The 20,118-nt window shown below is 39.4% G+C and overlaps 2 protein-coding genes across 5 annotated transcripts; one reads left to right on the top strand and one right to left on the bottom strand.

The window, feature by feature from the left end:
* Positions 1–532: 532 nt before the first annotated feature.
* pou1f1 (POU class 1 homeobox 1) lies at positions 533–6,353 on the top strand. Of its 2 annotated transcripts, none has more exons than XM_048239757.1 (6): positions 533–674; positions 3,214–3,282; positions 4,772–5,017; positions 5,278–5,442; positions 5,681–5,741; positions 5,819–6,353. In XM_048239757.1, the coding sequence occupies exons 1-6, from the start codon at positions 533–535 to the stop codon at positions 6,024–6,026; spliced, it is 891 nt and encodes a 296-aa protein (XP_048095714.1). In that variant the 3' UTR covers positions 6,027–6,353. The 2 variants fall into 2 exon arrangements, with proteins under 2 accessions (XP_048095714.1, XP_048095712.1); XM_048239755.1 differs by having other exon boundaries at positions 3,133–3,282.
* Positions 6,354–7,880: 1,527 nt separating this feature from the next.
* On the bottom strand, positions 7,881–18,734 carry chmp2ba (charged multivesicular body protein 2Ba). 3 transcript variants are annotated; one of them, XR_007193153.1, is made up of 7 exons: positions 18,610–18,734; positions 15,774–15,865; positions 12,438–12,632; positions 10,726–10,828; positions 10,519–10,625; positions 9,706–9,907; positions 7,881–9,195 (listed from the first exon to the last, which is right to left on the bottom strand). XR_007193153.1 is itself a non-coding variant. In XM_048239424.1 (6 exons), the coding sequence occupies exons 1-6, from the start codon at positions 18,641–18,643 to the stop codon at positions 9,791–9,793; spliced, it is 648 nt and encodes a 215-aa protein (XP_048095381.1). In that variant the 5' UTR covers positions 18,644–18,734; the 3' UTR covers positions 7,881–9,790. The 3 variants fall into 3 exon arrangements, 2 of the variants coding, with proteins under 2 accessions (XP_048095381.1, XP_048095382.1); XM_048239424.1 differs by having other exon boundaries at positions 7,881–9,907; XM_048239425.1 differs by lacking the exons at positions 15,774–15,865; positions 18,610–18,734 and adding an exon at positions 12,758–12,801 and having other exon boundaries at positions 7,881–9,907.
* Between the last annotated feature and the right edge of the window lie 1,384 nt (positions 18,735–20,118).

Genomic DNA, 20,118 nt, shown 5'->3' with positions numbered 1-20,118 from the left:
ACTATTTGATGCAAGAAAAACCCTGATATGTGTAAACAAATAGACCTTGTTAATTCTTGTCTGACTGTATGCTGTTTCATTGTTGGCACAGTAAGACACCTATGTATCCAAAGAAATGTTTTGCTTCAGGGATGTTTGTTTTTTTATATATAAATAATGTTCTGCTGTGTACTGTATATGTTTAGCCACATTATGGGCTCCATCTGTAAACAATCCGAGTGGCCTAGTCCAGCCAGTAGTAGTGTGTCTGTGAAAGAAATGAAAAGTCAAACACAGGGGAACAAGTGTCAGGTTTCGTCCTTTCTTTTCCCAAATTACCCCTTTAGTCCAGCTCTAGGGTGGTAACAGCCTGGGGATACAGGAGGCATTAACATGGATGAGGGGGACTGCTGGGATTGATATAAATACCTGCACACGACAGTGTGCGCCTCCCACAGGTGTGCTCAGCCTCGCCAGCTTGTATCCTCTGCTGCAGTGAGGAAGGTGAGGTACCAATCAGGGTCGGAGCGCAGAAGAAGAGTTGGACTCCAGGATGACATGCCAGACATTCAGTGCCGCGGACTCGTTCACCACACTTGCAGGAGACTCCCCTGCCTTGCCACTGCTAATGCACCACGCCAGCACAGGGGAATGCCTGCCCGTAAGCAGCCACGCCAGCAACATGGTGTCTGCAGGTAAGCCCATGCTTCACAACGTAGTGCCACTGGCTCAGGTACAGGAGATTTGGCCTCTGTTCCACTCTGTGATTCAGAAACCCTTCCTAGATAAACTCCTAAACAGCTACCATCTCCAATCCTATCTTACAAATAATACATTTTTTAATACAATATTTGTCAAACTTTTTATTTCTAGAATAACATACTGTATATAGATGTATATATATATATATATATATATATATATATATATATATATATATATAACTTTATTTCATATTTTTGCAAAAAATTATTTGTTCAGTGCGGTCTTACTTGGTTCTGTTTGTGAGGGAGAAAGCCACATTTGCCCAATTAATGCTCTGCAGCACCTTTGAGTGTGTGTGGGAAGAAGGCCAAGGAGATTGTTATAAATGAACTGTGAACATTTCTAGCACTAGGAGCCAAGCTGTTATCTGTGAAGTGGTTTCTCCCTGAGGGCTTCTGACAGCTGGAAAGAGGCAGCATTGGGGGTGGGTGGGAGACAGGGAACAGTTAAAGTGACAGAGGGGCTGTGGATGGACATGTATCTGGGAAATGTAATGGGTTTGCAGAGTATGTGGATGACTGTGATATGTTTGATTATGCCACTGCTGGCTCTTCCTACAAGACCCAAACCCCCATGGGGCAAAGCTCCCCCGAGTCCTCGGTAGCCTATTAGCTTGTGTCTCCTGCAACAAATGTTGATGTCACTGCCATTTGTACAGTAGCGCACTGCTGGAGAAAGCCCCAGACAGGGCTAATGAGGTCTCTGTGTGTGCTGATTGCTTAAAAGCATAATGACTACACACCTTTTACATGATCACATTGGGCTTTTACTTATACTTACAACAATGAAATTATGTGGGGTTTTTTTAAAGGTGAATGATGCTTTCTTTATGCTATGTTTAGCCTTAAAACGTAAAACTTCTGCACTCTCATCCTCTAGAAGTTGATGTAGTGAATTGTTAATGGGTCTCCTCTGCATTGTAGCTTGATTGTTATTCCTCATTTTTGTAAGTTGCTTTGTATAAAAGCATCTGGTAAATGAATAAATATCATGTATAACATAAATTAAACATAAATGTAAGCTGCCACAAATACACATAAATATTTTGCAAGTCTTTGAAATGGAACAGATGTTTCTTTCAGTTTCCTGAGCTTGTTGTCTGGATGTACGTTCCCTCAGTCTGTGAGGTTTAAACAAACTGGCAAAGACATTTATTTGAATCAGTCTCATGTAGCCTAAAATGTGAGCGAACCAAGCTAGCTAGCCTTGTGTGTAAATTTACCAATGTTGTATTGTAAATACTTTTCTTGTATTCCATGGGGTACCTGAGCAGAAAACTACATAGTGACTGTAACTGGCCACTAGTTTGTGTTTATCTACTGTATACTATCAAAATGAATTTGAGAATGATAGAAAGTCTAGTTATCTATACAAAACATATTTATCATACCTTAAAACCATACCAACTTAAATTGTGTTCCTTTAATGGGCTAAAACAATCACAATACAGGACTAGAGTTGGAAATACTGGACTGCAAACAGTTGCCCATTGTTTTCTCACACTCATGAAGCAGAGCAAACCAAGGGGTTGTGGGTGGGCTACAACAGCATCTTTGCATCTGATACAATTATGACTCACTCGATGAGACTGTCTATTTTAATTGTTTGTTAGTTTAATTTGTTGCCTGAAGTCAAGTATCTGAATGGAACTATTCTAACATTGTAGCACAACCATGATTCACAGTTTTCACAATGGAAAAACATGGTATATATTTATATATATATAAAGCTGAGGTTGTAGGCTGTAAGTTGTTTCAGCGCATTTGAAGTATTCTAAACTAAACCATGTGAATGGAGAGGCCTCAGTAATGGTAGAGATCCATATAGGGAACAACAAAAGTGAGTGGTGCTTTTTAAAAGTTGAGTTTCAGGAAAGGAAAAACAACTTTGTTAGTGTTAGCACTCATGGGGTTGAAAAATGTTCTCTCAAAGTAAATCAAGCCTGGCCAGTTAGCCAGCAAACCAGCAATGCACTGGATCTTCAGCCGAGTTCTGTGACATTATGAGGTCTCGGCTTGAGGATTTATCTCATTTCTGTTAATTATTATATATATTTCTGTTAATTATATATATATATATATATATATATATATATATATATATATATATATATATATATATATATATATATATATATATATATATATATATATATATTGTTAATTTCATAGTATGGTGTGAAAACATCATCTTGTCATGTCCTACTGTATTTTACAGGTGTCCTTTGATTATGTGCATTTGTCAGTGTCATCCGTCTAAGCAATTTGTAATGTTGTTAACATTAATTTCACTGATCTGGAAATACAACTTCTGTGAAATCTATCACTGTCTGGTGATCTGTTCTTTCTCCTCTAATGGTGTGTTCTGATGGGTCAATTCTCTTTGAAGTGTCCTCCGGTTTGTCTCTGGTCCAGTCGTCCAAGCGGTCTCACATGCACCTGTCCACCTCTGCCCTTGGCAACACATCAGCTGGCCTGCACTATCCCATGCCTCCTTGTCACTATAGCAACCAGCAGACGACATACGGGATGATGGCAGGTGAGGACCCAGTGTGTACGCACACAGCACAGTTTCATTGAGTAGGGCTTCTTGGCCTTTCATTACTGACTGCTGGTGACTCAGGCCTCTGTGAAGTCAGAAGGGAGGGAATGAGAGAGGGCTGTTAAGGGGTGGGATGTGTGTTCTTCTCTGTCTAAAGTTACAGTGGCTTCTTCCTCTCCTCACAGCACAGGAGATGCTCTCTGCTAGCATTTCACAGACTCGCATCCTACAGACTTGTAGCATGCCCCATCCCAACATGGTCAACGGAGCCAACACATTACCAGGTATAACAACCACTAGATGCCACTGTTTGCACTGATGTTTTCTGCAGTGGCTTATGTAGTGTTTAGAATTTCAGACAAAGCAGTAAAATGAAGTTGTGTTTTCCATAAGATAGCCTACTAAAAACAATGTAGGCTTTCTATTGAAAATCCCTCAGAATAATGACAACTCAGCCTGCTTCTGAAGACTATAGGCACATGGGAAGCATTTTATCAGTGTGTGTTCCTTTGCATTGTTTAGATTCTAAAAAATGGGTTAAAAAGTAACACATTAATCATGGAAACTGACGTACTACAGATTTGTATCACAACCTGGTGCTAAGCAATGATGTGCAGAATGGCTTTGTTTAAGGAGTGGTAAGGCGATTCTTGTTGCCATGCTTCCCCCCAGTGTTTGCAGGGGGTAAATCACTCAACTGTACTATCATGACAGAGAGCATTCACCTCACACCCAGAATTGTGAGGGCAATGTGTGAATGTCCATGTGTGAATGATGAGCATTCTGCAGGTAACTGATGGCTTGTGTATCCGTAAATCCTGTGTATAAATCCCTGAAGGCCAATTCGCTCAGCAGTGTGAGTCCACCTGATCCACCTCATAGCACACAATACTATTCACCTATATCCAGAATGCTCTGCTGAGTAGATAACTATGTCAATTATTTAAAACGTGATTCAATGAAAGTGTAGCCTAAATGAGCTCATTACAATAAAACCTTGACTGTTGTCACACAAAGGGCCAAACCAAGGAGAATTGGTGTCGATGGGTGTCCATGCAACTTATTTCAAGTCTTGGTTTGTAAAACAAAACACATATTCACATATAAAATGAAATGTCTGGTACATCACAATATAGTTTGTCTTTTGCATTGATGTCCCAAACCAACCACTAGGGGGTAGTGTTTCCATTACACTGATTGTGGCTCCTACATGTGTAACGTTGCATTGCATTGTTCACTTACTGTATGGGTTGCCTTAGTAGACCACACTCATGCCTACATTTTGATCTGTCGGTGTACCCACTACAGAGTTTATGCTTTAGGGCAATACAGTAGCAATACCCCTTTTCCTGTGCTGAATAATGTGGTGTGCTGGGATTCCTTGGGCTTGTGTTCTAACTCCAGCTCTGCAGGACCAGAAGGGCATCAGGTCGGATGGTGTTGCCCTGGAATATTTCTTGAAATGTGTCTGAATGTGTTTCAAAAGGCAGCTTGGCCCCATGCCTGTACAAGTTCCCAGAGCACAGCCTGGGAGGTGGGTCATGTGCGCTGAGCCACAGTTTCACCCCGCTGCCCCAGGGCCTTCTGACGGAGGAGCCCAGCCTGGGCGACATCAAACAGGAGCTCCGCAGGAAGAGCCGACCCCCAGAGGAACCCCCTGACATGGACTCACCCCAGATTCGGGAGCTGGAGAAGTTTGCTAATGATTTCAAACTGCGCAGGATCAAGCTGGGTATGTTCTCAATACATATAACAATGTTTTCATGTATGCACATGGTTCAATAAAGCGAATTGAACAACATAGGAAATACATCCACTTGCACTGCTAGTGTCACTGGGTGCCAGACGTTGTTGTGAAACAAACTGGGATCTGATATAACTGGAAAGGAGGAAGGTCTAATTTCCCTCATTATTCATTTTTGTCAATATATGTAGGCGATCATTCACCCTCATAGATTACACTGACAGGGTTCTTACAATGTCATCTGGCAGGATACACTCAGACCAATGTGGGTGAGGCGCTAGCTGCTGTCCATGGGTCAGAGTTCAGCCAGACCACTATCTGTCGTTTTGAGAACCTTCAGCTCAGCTTCAAAAATGCTTGTAAGCTGAAATCCATCCTGGCCAAGTGGCTGGAGGAGGCCGAACAGGCTGGAGGTGAGTGGACAAACACAATCAAACCCTGTGAGCGTGTGCAATGGCACAAGTCATGTAAATACATATAGGATTGACCTGACCATGCATCTTATAATTTGCATCATTATAATTTGCTGCCGTCCCATTATAGAGGAAACTGACTCTTCTAATGGATAATCAGTAAATATGTATAGGAATGCTAAGCCTCTCTAACCTTAGGCCATATGAATGCTAATCTGAATTGTTGCCGCCTGTACAGCTCTATTTAATGAGAAAATGGGCATGCACGAGAGAAAGCGGAAGCGGAGAACCACCATCAGGTAAACACACTGCTGGGAAGACCTTTCATCTTCTATCCTTTTGCATGTCAGCACATTCATATCTTTTCTCTTCACAGTATGGGGGCAAAAGAGGCCCTGGAGAGAAATTTTGTGGAGAAGAGCAAGCCATCCTCACAGGAGATAGTCCGCATGGCGGAAGGGCTGCACCTGGAGAAAGAGGTAGTGCGCGTGTGGTTCTGCAATCGCAGGCAGCGGGAGAAGCGTGTCAAAACCAACCTGCACCACAGCTCTTTCTTTTCTAAAGAGGTTCCCTCCTGTAGGTAGATATCATGTGTAACTCTTCCATGGAGATTTTGCAATGACATACAGAAAATAAACCTCAGGAATTTTTGTCTCAAAGCAGTGGAAAAATATGTTTAGCTCTGACCTAATGTGAGTAAACTACAATGGTGGATTATAAATCGTAATGTAGGCCTATGTGTTAGCTTCATTTGGATGCTGGACATATACAGTGAAAGACTTAACTTCAGTTGATACCTGAGTACTGCTTATTTTGACAAAAACATTGTGCCCCAGATTATATTTGATCCAAAGTGTTCTCAAACTAATTACATGTTTACACAATCACCACTCACTGTCATTAATTATGGGATTACTGTACATTTCACCTTACCTTCATAATAATGGAGGGTTGGTATATTTCAAATAATATATTTGATAATTTATGCTATTAATATAATGAAAATAGTTATAATAATGTGATTTTAAAACAAATGGCATTTCTATGCATCTCTTTTACCTGTATCATCATGATACAGTATGTATTATGATTAAACACATTCATAAAAGACATTGCGTCTTTGTTGTCATATTTTCAATTCTGAATGAACAGGATGTATTACTATTTAATGGAGGTATTATCTTTCTCATCAACCAAACATTCACAGAATACTGTACAGAATGTATAGTTAATTGATAGACCTAATAGAACAATCATAGAATATCATTACAATAAATGATTAAATGTATCCAATAATAATAGAATAATAAAACAGATTCATTATTAAAACATCCATAAAATGTTTCTTGGATGAAGGAAGCCCTCAGCTGGATTTACCCCCATATTTCACAAGAGCTTTCATCCTAATACAGTAAGCTGCATACACAATGGAGTATAAGATGTCCCTATAGTGCATGATCTCCAAGATAATTTACTCATTCAGGTGCCTGGGTTGGCCCAGGACAGCTGTCTTGGCTTTATGTAACACATCTATATGTCTTGTTGACAATGAAGCACTAAAGTCTATATTCTCGATGTACAACTTCACCATGGGATGTTATCCTACATGTGAGAAAGATATGTGGGTTGTATCAACAGTATTATGGATTCTGTCAGCAGAACCCACTAGTATAGCCTACCAACACAGATCATCCTCTGGAAAGACCCTTTAATAACACCATAAATATACAATGATGTGATACATTAAAGTCAACCTCAGAAACAAAACATGATAGGTAGTTAGGCTGTGAACTTTTATGGAACAACACAGCTTTTCTTACAAGAGATGTTATATAAGTTTTTTCTGCACATGCAGCAGAAGGAAATTATTTGGTCCAAGACTATTCCTCATTGGAACTGTTTAAAATTCAAATATTTTAGATTTATTGAGGTACTTTTGGGCTCATTAAAGGTCTCATAGAAATAATGTTTTCTTTCATTATGAATTCTGATGTGATGAAAATTTAAAAGCTGCCTAAGAGGAACTTAAAATGAATGAATGAAAATGAGGTAGCATAACTGAAAATATGACCAAGAAATGTTCTTGATTCAGATTGCACATAACACATTTTGTTATGGTCAGAGTAAAGTTTCAAGTAACAAAGAAAGACCATTGCCAAGTGTGTCCATTCAGAAACATTCAACATTCCATTGGCATGACTGATAGTGATGGCAATGCCAATTCATTGCTGAGAGTGAGCGGAGATTGAAATGCATTTACGAGCCATTATGAGTAAGAGGTTCAATAAGTTCATACTCAGCTCAATCGGTAATTCTTTAAGGTGATTAAGCAATAAATCACTGCTTAACTCAATTAAGTCTGCAAATATAGGCTAATTCAAATTAACCTAACTGTTAATTGGAGATAATGTATAATCAAAATGTCTCAAGGTACCAAGTTAGGCAAATTGCTTTATTAGGTAAAAAGCCAAACAAACTATACATTAATATATATACACATACTGTAGATCTTGAAACCATATGAACATAACATGTTATCAAATTTCCAACATTTAAAATTGCAGAGATATCAAGTTACAAGACAAGACATGAAATTAACATAAGTGCAGTATATTGCTTTTTTTCCAGTAAGAGGAAATGAGCAGACAGATCAAGTCACACCTTTGCAAGAGTATTCTCATTTAGTCTCATGTATTACTTTATTTTAGCCATAATGATCACCATCCCTCATATATTCACAACACTTCAACAGTGTCTTCCCAAAAAACAGTGCTTATCTATTAGCCTTGCCACGGCAACCTAGATTTACTTTCAGGGAGATACTAGTTAGGAATACCATACAGTAGTTCACTAGCGTTTCCATCAGTCGGCAGATTATCTGCCTAATTAGAAATGAGAGGGGATGACGCTATAATTTCGAAATCAAAAGTAGTTGTGGCAAACAGTAGTATTAGTAAATTGCAGTTAGAAGAATGAGTAAATGTATGTACAGCAAAGGTAGGCTCACATATATTGTTTACTGACTGTCAATGCTATTTATTGTCAGTTTGTAAAGTTTAGGCGAAGTAGGAAGTATCGTCAGCAGGAATCCCTGATCAATGTGATTGATTAGGCTGGACCAATGATTTCAAAGTTAACGCTATATGTCTACGCCTGTCACCATGAAAGTGTTGGAAAAGTTTCACAATTGTCAGTGAGACTCTATTAACTTCGTGAATGAGTTTGGTTTACAGGCTACTTATCTATAGGTGTTATGTAACAAGGCTTTGCTTCAACACTGAATATGTTCTGTCTACAGATGGCTTTTTCAGAGAAGTGCTGAACAGAAATTACGCTTTGATTTCTTATGCAAGGGCCACAACCTTTCAACCAATGTAAAATTGCCCTCTTGACCTATCCTATTAATTGCCATGTGTATAGTCCATGTACTTCAAAAACCCTCAGAATTACCATTAGCTAGACTTTTACAATGATCAGATGTTCTGTGTTAAGGTTGACATGCACAGGCATCAGCATGGCAGTAAGTAGTTCTCACATTAGTTCAAGGCCACACCCTGCTGCTATTTCCAGTCACAGAATTTTGTTTCAGTTCAACATTTTATTCATGAGTTCATCATTTTTATTCTCATGCAAATATTTTCTTTAGATGACAGGAGGGAAACAAGTTTTTAAAATCTATTTTGATCATGTAATTTAAAGTGTTTAAGGAATCCCTATCAAGCATAACAAAGATTAATACTCACAGTGAGATACCTATAAAGACAAAAAATAAAGATGTTAATGCACAAATACTGTCAATTCTACCAGTAGAAAGACCTCTACATCCTACAGAAGCCCATGCTTGTATGCAGCTATGAAAGACATTGTACCATCCTAAAATAACCACAAGATAGCTAAACATATTTGGTGAGGTAAAAAATGATTTCTTTCTTTTTCTGGGATTGTAAGGAACTGTGCATTTAAAATGTAAGTCACATCCTCAGTCCATAGAACCATGGTGTCATAGAACCATGTTTTCCAAACAATTACCAATATTAATTTGCAGAGAGTGAGCAGCATATTGTTTGTTGACCTAACTATCAGAGCCTCTCAATCTGCCACTTCCAGGCAAACAGACCCACACAGGAGAACCCCATCACACTCAACCCTCTAGTCTACAAAGCATCAGACATCTGTTTCAGCTTTGAAGAGTGTGAGTTTTTTTCATCAGTTCATTACCACCCACATCCAACCTCCTCATCTCAATCTCTATGCCCAGCTCACTTCACTTCAGGTAGCCCTCAGGGCTGGCTGTAGAAGCACTCATGAGTTTGCAGATTATGCACCAGCTGAGGGTTTCAGGAGACGGTCAGTCCATCCCGAGGGCCTTGAGCTGCCTCTCAATCTCATCATCTGAAATGGTGGTGCTAGTTTTTGTCTTGGATGAATGAAGGGGGGACTTGCCTACTGCTGGAACTCTTGACATCTGCAAAACAGCATCAGAGACACTGATTGTTTATTGTTCATTGTTTTACTGATTGCACCATTGTTTATTTACACAATGCAAGCAACCCAGTTCTTTTTTATACATTTGGTTTCCCCAACACACAACTATTACACTCGGGAATAAAAGGACACAGTTTTTGGACATTTTCACTGAGCTGAGTGCACTGTGAATCAGGTGATTGATGATGATAGTGAAGATGGAAGGATATGCTGGCTCAAAAATGAGACAACAGACCGGAAGTCCTGGTCAATTGAAAGTTTACTCGGATATTCAACGAACAGTGTAGATGATAGTGTGTGAGTGTGGAGTATAATGACGTTGCAGCAAAGCGCTCATTTCACAATGTAGTAAGAAAGAACAGTGGTGGCAGTGCTAAAGCTAGAACTAAAGGAACACTGACAGCAGTAGCAACACCAGCAAACATTGAAGCTGGGGTAAGAGGAGTGTTTACATCAAAGATAAAGAAAGACATTATTTCCTTACTGCCAACAGAGTAACCAAAAGGCCAATTAGCTTACACAAGACATACAAAAAGACAAACTCGAAATAAATAAATACAGATAAACAGGTATAAAATGGAAGAAACTCACTTTTCCTGAGATCTCAATTCCAATCTCATCCAGAACTTGCGTCACAATATCTTGCGATTCTTCTTCATCTCCTGATTCCTCAAATATCTCATCCAATGTGTTGTTAACTGTGGAGTAGAAATACCTTAGACATAATTTTGTACCCTACATACAGTAACTGCTGGCTAAGCCAGGAGGTTTATGATTCAAGTGTAGAAGGACACTTACTCATGTCCTCTGTCATTCCCATTTTCAAGTTCTCCTTCTGGAAGTCCAGCATAGTCTTTAATGTATTTTGTGGGTCCATCTTCTTATTTACTGTCTGCATGGTCTTAGGAATAAAAATGAATCACATCATTTCTGTGATTTCAGAGAAAAGACAACGGCCCACACAGATAAAAAGCACACATGCTGTAAATAAATCCAATAAGTAGTGGGAATTCATTTGCGTACCACTATGAATCTTACCAAGTATGTCTCATTATGTCAGTGAGTGACACTACCTCAACACTACAGAGGAGAACAGAGAGCAGAAAGCAATATTTCTTTGTACAACCCAACATGATCTCTCTCTCTTCTCTCTCTCTCTCTCTCTCTCTCTCTCTTTCTCTCTCTCTCTACCATGGCCTCATTAAACCCCATTTCTTATTTACTGCACTCTGAAACAGCTGTGGCTGACACCAGCTCCCAGGACAGTGAGTAACAGACAGTAGAAAATTCTAATACCATCCTCCTTTCTACTGCACCTACAAAGCATGACTGGATGTGATAATGTAAACATGGCCTACTTTTGCTAGAGCTGAACTACAGCAGATACAGACAACAAACACTTGTACTCTCTCTCTCTCTCTCTCACACACACACACACACACACACACACACACACACACACACACACACACACACACCATCCTAGGGAGAGAGGGAGGGCTGATGAAAGGGGGGCATAAACGAGCAGCCAGAGACTGAATTCAATTAGTGTTCATTTGCATATTTTACTAATCTGGCTTTTACCAACCTGGTGTGCAGAGGGATCTGTTCATATATAAGACCGTTGTTTAGTACACTACACAAGTGCCTGCCACCAAAACTCTGCTGCTATTGCCCCTTTGGCTGTATGGCGAGGCCTATTGCAGGAGGAGAGAGCATATGGGCAGAGTGGAGCATTGCCCCTGCCCTTCACTCTAATGTCTGACTTCAGGCTTTATGGTGCTCATACAACACAGAAGATGGCAATGCCATATGTGTCTCATACAGGAACTTGTGAAAAGAACATTTGTATACAGTATGACCATATTTTGTTACTTCATGAAAACTCAAATTTGACAGAGTACAGAGACATTGGCACACCAATACTGCTAAGCAATGTAATTAACACAAATATTCTATGATTTGTAACACAAAAGGCTATGTGTATGAAATTGGCCAATGTATACTAGCAACACTGTAAATAGCACAACCCTAGCCTTACAATGCCTCCTTACCAACCACACTGCTACCACTTAGAGGCAGAATACAGATTTTGCTTAAACAAAGTATTGTATCCCTAATTAGGAATTATTTTGATGTACTGAGCTCAGTGAGGAGTTGTATTGTTCATAGATGTAGACCAACTGAAACCAAGTACAGAAAATCAGACTAAACAGAGACAGACAGAGGGACTAGTATTATACATGCAGAGGGTGAGGTTTCAAATTAACCAGTATAAAGATTGAATGGATACCCACTTTTAAAATCCTTGCATGTTCAATAACTGTAATTGGAATAATACAGTGTTTTCTGCTGACTGGACAAGTCTCTGATTACACTGTGCAGTCTAACACATGTATCTGCTCCTCAGAATGGAGGCAATAAACAGATCTTATATAAAATACCTGATGTGCTCCTCAGAGTGGAGGCAGTACACATATATTATATCAAATACCAGATGTGTTTCTCACTTTTGCTGAGGTGGACATGGCTCCTGCCATCTTCATCTGAGAGTTCATCACTTTGGTTTGGGTGGACATAGAGGTAACCTTGGAGCTTACAGCATACGTGCGGTTCTTCTGCTTCCTCAGCTGGACCAACTGCTTAGCAAGGATCTTGCAAGCTTCCCTGTTACCTGTCTTGGCCATCTTTTTTATTTCCATTTCCTGTTCAAAAAAGGGACAACACATGGTGTCATTACCTCTGAAGAGAACAAAAGAGTATTTCATAGTACAGAGTACATGTAGTTCTAATAACAAGTTCTAACATTTCACTAATGCTAATACATAACCTTTTCCTTTGCAGATCTGTAACTGGGTCAAAGTCCATGACTCTGTGAGTGACCACACAGGACAGTGGCATATGACATCAGCTCACCAGTGAGGGGCCAGAGCAGTCTGTGCTTATTTACATTTGTAATTGAATGAAAACAACACCCCCTTTTCTGCCTTGGGGAACCTTCCATGAATAAGCACTGAAATATATACATTCATTTGAGAATCCATATGTCTGTGTGTGTGTGTTTGTGTGTGTTTGTGTGTGTGTGTGTGTGTGTGTGTGTGTGTGTGTTTGTGTGTGTGTGTCTATGCATTTCCAAATCTCTCCCTTGGGACTATAAGGCAGCTAGCCTGAAAAAATCCAAACTAATTCACAAAATGAATAGAGTCTGGTGACTCTCGATTGGGAAACATTTCCAACACTTGCATCATGACGGGCACTAACTTTGAATCATTGGTCCAGCATCTGCTGGCTAAGCAGAAAACAAAGCATTAGCGACAGAGATGCTCAGCATTGCCCTACTTCACTCAGGAAAACAAGAGATTAATCTTGTTCCATCACAACTTTTAAAAGAAGACAAAAGAGGAGATGAGTTCAGGTGTATTTTTCTTTCTGTCTGCATTATTAGAAAGATGTCCTAATTCAGTGCTCAGTGAGAGACAGGGGCTTGCTGGCTTTTGAGTTTTGGAATGGTTTATGGGTTTGTCAAATGCTGGGGAAAGTGAATAGAGTCTGGTGACTCTCGATTGGGAAACATTTCCAACACTTTGATCATGGCGGGCACTAACTTTGAATCATTGGTCCAGCCTTACCGATCACATTGATCAGAGATTCCTAACGTTACTTCCTACTTTGCCTAAACTTTAAAAACTCAAAAAATAAACAGCATCAAGAGTCAGGTTTTGATGTCTGCAGGTGTTGCCGCTTGTGTTTATCACAACAGGTTTCGATTTTGTCTTCCCCTCTTGTCACTGATTGGCCTGAAACGGTTATGAACTATGGTGTTCCAGACTAGATCTCCCTGAAAGAAAACCTAGGTGTCCGAGGCCAGGCTATAAGGCAGCAGCAAGCCTAACAGCATTTCATCTGCCCTGCTCCACTTTCAGTGGTGCTTCACATTTAGAGCACAATACTCTACTCACATCATTACTGAACTCAACTTCAAACGCAAACATTAAAAGCTTTTTTATGTCTGAAGAGTAATTCATTGGGCATACTGTATACAACTTTCTTACTCTTTTATTTATATACTACTGGGCTGTTGTGACAAGTACATTTCCCAGCTGTGGGATCAATAAAGTCTTATCTTATCTTATCTTATTGTAGTGTTCTCTGAGAAGATTCTTGTGATATGGGGAAGCCAGCTTTTAAACGGGCAGGTGCTTGAACCTCAAGCTATGCTGATGTGCAGAAAGTTGTCATAACTATAAACGCAGACAAAATGAGATGCCAGATAAGCACTACCTATTTGCTTATGGGCTCACTGGCAGATGTCGGCATAGAATGGTGGCAGCAGTGGCTGTTCCAACAGCTATTAGTGAGGCTCATAACCAAGAATGCAAGGCATGTTTGTTCATCAGTGTTTGCTGAAGAGGATGTCTCTTGAGCATGGAGACACTGACAGGCCATCACTGACAGACCTATTCCCGCTGATGAGCTAAATGGGGCCGAGCCCTTGGCTTGTACAGTGATGGCACTCGTAAAGCAGGTGCTGCCGCTGCTGCTACTGTTTAAAATCACATCTGCTGGCTAAGCAGAAAACAAAGCATTAGCGACAGAGATGCTCAGCATTGCCCTACTTCACTCAGGAAAACAAGAGATTAATCTTGTTCCATCACAAGTTTTAAAAGAAGACAAAAGCGGAGATGAGTTCAGGTGTATTTTTCTTTCTGTCTGCATTATTAGAAAGATGTCCTAATTCAGTGCTCAGTGAGAGACAGGGGCTTGCTGGCTTTTGAGTTTTGGAATGGTTTATGGGTTTGTCAAATGCTGGGGAAAGTGGAGCGCCAAGGAGAGATAAATGTCTGAGAGATGGACATGGATCCTGTCTGGAGACTAATGGAGTGCTCATGAAGTTGTGAAGAAAAGACAAGAGATCTTCACAAGAGGAATCACTTCTGAGATTTTTGAGAAATTGTTATATATGTTATAAAGTTAATGCCCCAAAAAAATGTTTGACAAGTATAACTAGTCCACATGTATTATAATTTATATAGCACACAAGCATATATCTGTCTTTATGTATAATTGTATAAATTATAGAATAAACATATGATTATGTAAATGATTAGAAAAACACACTGTACTTACAAACTGTGCTTATGGAGTTAGGGCTAGTATTGTGAAAGAATGCGTAAATGGTGCAAATACACTAAAGTAAGAGGTGTAATCAATATACCACTTCAGCACACTGTGCCTGAGTGCACTTAAAATGAGGTGGAACCAAATGACTTGTGATGAATTATAGCTCATCAACCTCCCCCTGCTTTTAAAAAAAGAATCAAAGCCAGGGGGGTCAACAAAGGAAACAAACCACACTGAAGGACTTACAAACTAAGCCGCATGTGTGTTAACTTTCAATATAGGTCATTTCCAGCATGGGACTTCTTCAGACCAAGAACAAAGCCCAAAAAGTAGATTAATTAAAAGATGGTTTATGGCGGGAGGGCTTCGGAGATCCCCGGAGAGGTAATTATGTGCATGCTGCATTTATCTGCACTTTAGCACATGAAGAGCCACACGTTCCTTTTGCTATTATTAGCATGAAAAATAGATGGATTGAGTGACTCTACTGATACACATCTTTATCTGACTAAACCTAATTTCCACATTTAACCCTGTTTAACACCAACAATAAGGCTGGACACAAAAGGTTGTTTGCTATCCATGAATCTATTTAATGTAACACTTTACATACAAAGGATGCTGACCACCTCATGGGGTTTAGAATTCTGATGACTTTACGTGTGTAAGAGGGGGACATATGTGTGAGTACAGTGGAGTAGCTCATCAAAGCATTTCTTCCTCACCATTTGCTTCTCCTGCTTCTCCAAAGCTGCTCGGTCTCGAGTGATTTGTCTCTGGGTACCTCTCAGCTCTTTGCCTTGTTCCTTAATGATATCTGAGGAGAACAAGGGTTTGGAAACAACCATTATTTAGGCTTTCCCTATCACATTCAGTCTATCAGAGATCAGTTGATCTTCTGCTGATCTTCAGAGGCTGTCACCTCTCCCATGGGCCTCTGTGCTGAAGCCCATATGTGAACAGATTGATAGTCGCTAGCTAACTGAGGAAACATTAACCAGCATGCAAGGGCACTGACCTACAACAAACCCTTAAAATGGTGTACAAAGCCAGCATGTCAGAATAGCCAGGATATGAAACATGCAGATTTGTCAGGGTTCACACTGCTCACTCCAACATGGACATGAGCTAATTTCTGGAGAAATTAGTTTTATGTAGAATAAGTCTTTGTTCTAAGTAGAGTTTAAATCTACAACGACCCAGGCAGTTCAGCAGCTGCTGAGTATAATGATCATGAGCTTAATTTAAATTAAATGCTTTTAGCAACATCATGGACAGAGAGAAAGACAGGCATATCATATTATTATTCTTTCTGATCACTTGGAGAATAAAACCACAAAAGATACTCACTCTCTCAGTTGTACCAACTCTAATCCCACTCCAACAAAAAGTCCTCTGATACACACAACCCATTAACATCCTGAATATTGCCTTGAGATACACACTATCTTTATGAGATTGGGTGGGTGGGGGTGGGCAGTGGGGAATGGATTTGTCTGGAGGCAAGGCTGAGAAAACTCACCCACACATTTAATGTAGATGATATGAATGACACAGACACACACACACACACACACATGGGTGTGGGGGTATCCCAGAGCACCGATGGTACTCGGAGGCTGGACACACTCTAACTTAAAACCAGCCTGCGGTGCACAGCTTCTCCTCATGAAAGGCAAAAGTGCCCACACGAGGGAGACCAAGCAGACCAGAGCTCCAGTCTCCCTCTCAGTATCTCCCTGCTCTCAGGCCTGTATCAAAATCAAAAAAGCCATCACACTGACTGCTTGAATGGGCAGTGTAATATTTTAGAAAGATTTTGGGAAAACTATATAGCAGGCCTATGCCTTCATTGTTTTCCCAAAGTGCTTTTTCATATTGACGAAAATATATATGTGAAAACAAACTGGCACGTAAAAAAGAAATACAAAGTAGACAAAGAACTGAGAAGAAATGAAAACTCAATATTTTAAATAAAAAATTTGTAAGGTAAAAATATAATTTTAAATTGTTGTTATAAGTCTTACATTGTAATTCATATATTTAATTGAACACTGAAGAACACTGAAAGAATACTGGAATTAATTTATTTTTTACTGAAGAAGCAAATATTTGACTGAAAACTTTGCATTTTGTACATAGTGTCTTGTCCCCACCCAAACATCCTTACAGAACTCTACGTTGTACATACGTAGCCTGACGTCTTCAACTACGTGTTCATAGAGGGAGGGATACGGCTAACAAAACTCAGTGAACTGTGCCATCCCATGTAAAATCAAGGGATACTTTGGAATACCACCACTGGGTTATTTCTAACACCTACTTTTTCAAGACACTCTTCAAAATGCTGGAGAACACTACACAGGTAACACGTAAGTTGGGAATACTCAATCAATGGCCTGAATTTTTATAACATTTAGCTTGTGTTTTACTAAGTTACTATCCTGACTCAAATGATTTTAATCATTAAAGGTTTCTACTGACAAATACTGTAAAGTTGGAGGAAGAAAAATACGATTTCTATTTCCATCTACTGTATGTGCAAATGGGTGTGAACTATGGATGTCTACCATGATTCTGCTACTCTGTCCAACGACTCCTGTGTTAATGGACTGGATTCAAACACGGTGTTAACACCTTTCTAATTTCAGTTATGTGGCATTCAATTTATATGTTGTGCTATGCCAACTAACCCTTGGCTACAGTTGCTGCAGATAGTGGGGCATCAGGACAGCTCACAAGGTAACGACAATAGATTTACATAGATAAGAAAAAAAAAAAAAAAAAACTGTGAAAGATTGGCAATTGATAAACTAACGTATAGTCATATGTGCAACATCTCTGTTTCATTCTCATTCACTCAGTCACTGTGAATAGGGGGCTTTAAGGCTGTGGGCAATGGTTGTAATGATGAAGAAGAACAAACAAAAAAAACTACATAGCACAATAGTTTTACTTGCAGTTTTGATAAGCATGCTTATTTCATTTATTTAGTACACTTCTATCTGTCACTTCCATGAAAATTTGGTTGCTTACTGTATGCATGTGAAACAACATTTCACATGCATACAGTTACAAAGAAATCAGTCAGCTGTTGAGACATTGTTGACCCTTACTTTTCAAACCAAAACAGGTCATGGTACCTGATCAATCTCACCAATCAACTGCCTTATTGTCTGCCCCTACTGGAGAACACGCCTGAGATACCACCGTTAATTCCCCTTCCATTTTCTACAACAGTTTTAATCATTATTTCCAGCCATTGTTTTTTTCTGTGGCAATATGGCAATTAAATAAATGGGAATGTATTCCCAATATGATAACCATTAATTCACATTGCATGCTTCATAGGAGTCCATTTCTAAATTAGCCAACATTTAATTCGATTTTCACAAAAGAAAACTATGCAGGGGGAACAGAGAAAAGAACATTCAAGCACGCTATGCACACTTACTGTAAACAACAACCTGGGTATTCTCCAGGACTTCAACTGATCCTGTAGCTTGGCAGTAGCCTACACCAATATTCTGCCAACACAGAAAGTTAGGATTGCATACTTACCATCAACTGTTTTCTTCTTAAATAATGAAGCCATTGCCCTTTTTCTCTCAATATGCGTCAATACACAAATCAACTCTATGATTATCCACTAACTACTTGCCGGTATTCTAAACCGCTCTGCTAGTTTTCCGATGAAGAACTGACTTTCAACTGCACATGACGACACACAGTCACATTAAATTTGACGTCACCATCAACTTCATTTTTTTAACCGTCCTTTAGATGGCGACGGTGCACGGAAATCAGTTACAGCTCTGTTCTGTGGTAATCCTTTTGTTTTCTTGTGTGTGTTTCTTCAATCTATTACGAACAGAAATAATGTTAAAACATGTTATAAAGCTGTTAAGATCATTAATGAGCATGCTTCTGTGCTCATTCTGAGAGAAAAATCAACCATCCGTAGGCCTACCTAAAGGAAGGAGGTTAATGTGTGTAATTATTAGCACAATATTTTTAATTTAACAGTATACAACCACATTTTTATTAATTTTTGTGTATTTTGTGTATTTTTGTGTTTTTTTTACCCACACTAGTTCTGTATAAATATATTGCAGCGTTTATCAATGTGCAGTATGTCTCAATGTAGTGTGGTCAAATGCTAGTGTTGTGATTAATTTTGGTGAATAATGAATTAACAGGTCCCTGAATTTTGTAGGGTTAAGGTTTGCGGAGCTTAAACACTGACATGTAGTAGGCTAACAGGATTTTTTGCCAGGGAAAGAAAAAGCAAGCAAGGGTGACTTTGAGAAGGGTTCCCCACAGCACTCTGTTACCTTTTTTTCCCACAGGGACCAGTGGGTGTCCTCCTAGAGCATTATTCTTGTTAAGGTTATTAGAGAGATGTTTTCATGTAATCAGCAACTTGGGCCACAGGGACCAGCTCTAAATGTTCTAATAATGGTAATAACCCCACTGGTGATAAATGTAGCCTCAGGGCACAGGGATGTCTTACAACACTAAACTGAGAACAAACTGCTGTACCATTTATTTTATAAACCAGAAAAAAAACACAGTATGCGGGATGGAAATGTGGGTCAGTGTATTTTTTATATTCTGACTATCGCCTTCTCTGATAATAACTGCTGTTGAACAACAACAAAAATATCACAATGCTATCCACAATTGGAGGTGCTTGTTTTATTAAGAGAATTTGCCCAGTTAGGCTTATAATAGGCTAATTACATTAGGCTTAATCAAAATTACAAAATGAACATTGACAGCCAGCTCGTTTTTTTTTTTTTTTTTATTGATACATGATATGCACACTGAACAATACAGTAGCAATCTCTGTTTAATGATTTTATAGTTCAATTGGTGGTATATGGATATCAGATGGGATTTGTAATAAAGAGTTATAGTCATATATAAATGTCCAGACAAGTCAGGGGCACACTGCTGTGATTTAGATGCGACACCTCTCTGATGATGGATGTTCTGTGCATGAGTGCCCTGGAAGAAGAGCTGGTCGGTAATATAACGAGTGACTGGCTTCATTCCATCTGCCCCTGG

This window comes from Alosa alosa, chromosome 3, assembly GCF_017589495.1.
Source record: "Alosa alosa isolate M-15738 ecotype Scorff River chromosome 3, AALO_Geno_1.1, whole genome shotgun sequence".
NCBI lineage: Eukaryota > Metazoa > Chordata > Actinopteri > Clupeiformes > Clupeidae > Alosa > Alosa alosa.
Note: the sequence above shows the minus strand (reverse complement) of the source record. Positions and strands in the feature narration are given on the sequence as shown.

Excerpts from the sequence above, each read along its gene's own strand:
- pou1f1 (XM_048239755.1), top strand. The coding sequence starts at position 533 with ATGACATGCCAGACATTCAGTGCCGCGGACTCGTTCACCACACTTGCA. Across the intron at positions 5,443-5,680 it reads GGAGGCCGAACAGGCTGGAG|CTCTATTTAATGAGAAAATG; the intron begins GTGAGTGGACAA and ends CCGCCTGTACAG. Across the intron at positions 5,742-5,818 it reads AAGCGGAGAACCACCATCAG|TATGGGGGCAAAAGAGGCCC; the intron begins GTAAACACACTG and ends TTCTCTTCACAG.
- chmp2ba (XM_048239424.1), bottom strand. The coding sequence starts at position 18,643 with ATGGCTTCATTATTTAAGAAGAAAACAGTTGATG. Across the intron at positions 10,829-12,437 it reads CCATGTCCACCTCAGCAAAA|ACCATGCAGACAGTAAATAA; the intron begins GTGAGAAACACA and ends TTTATTCCTAAG. Across the intron at positions 9,908-10,518 it reads GAATTGAGATCTCAGGAAAA|ATGTCAAGAGTTCCAGCAGT; the intron begins GTGAGTTTCTTC and ends GCTGTTTTGCAG.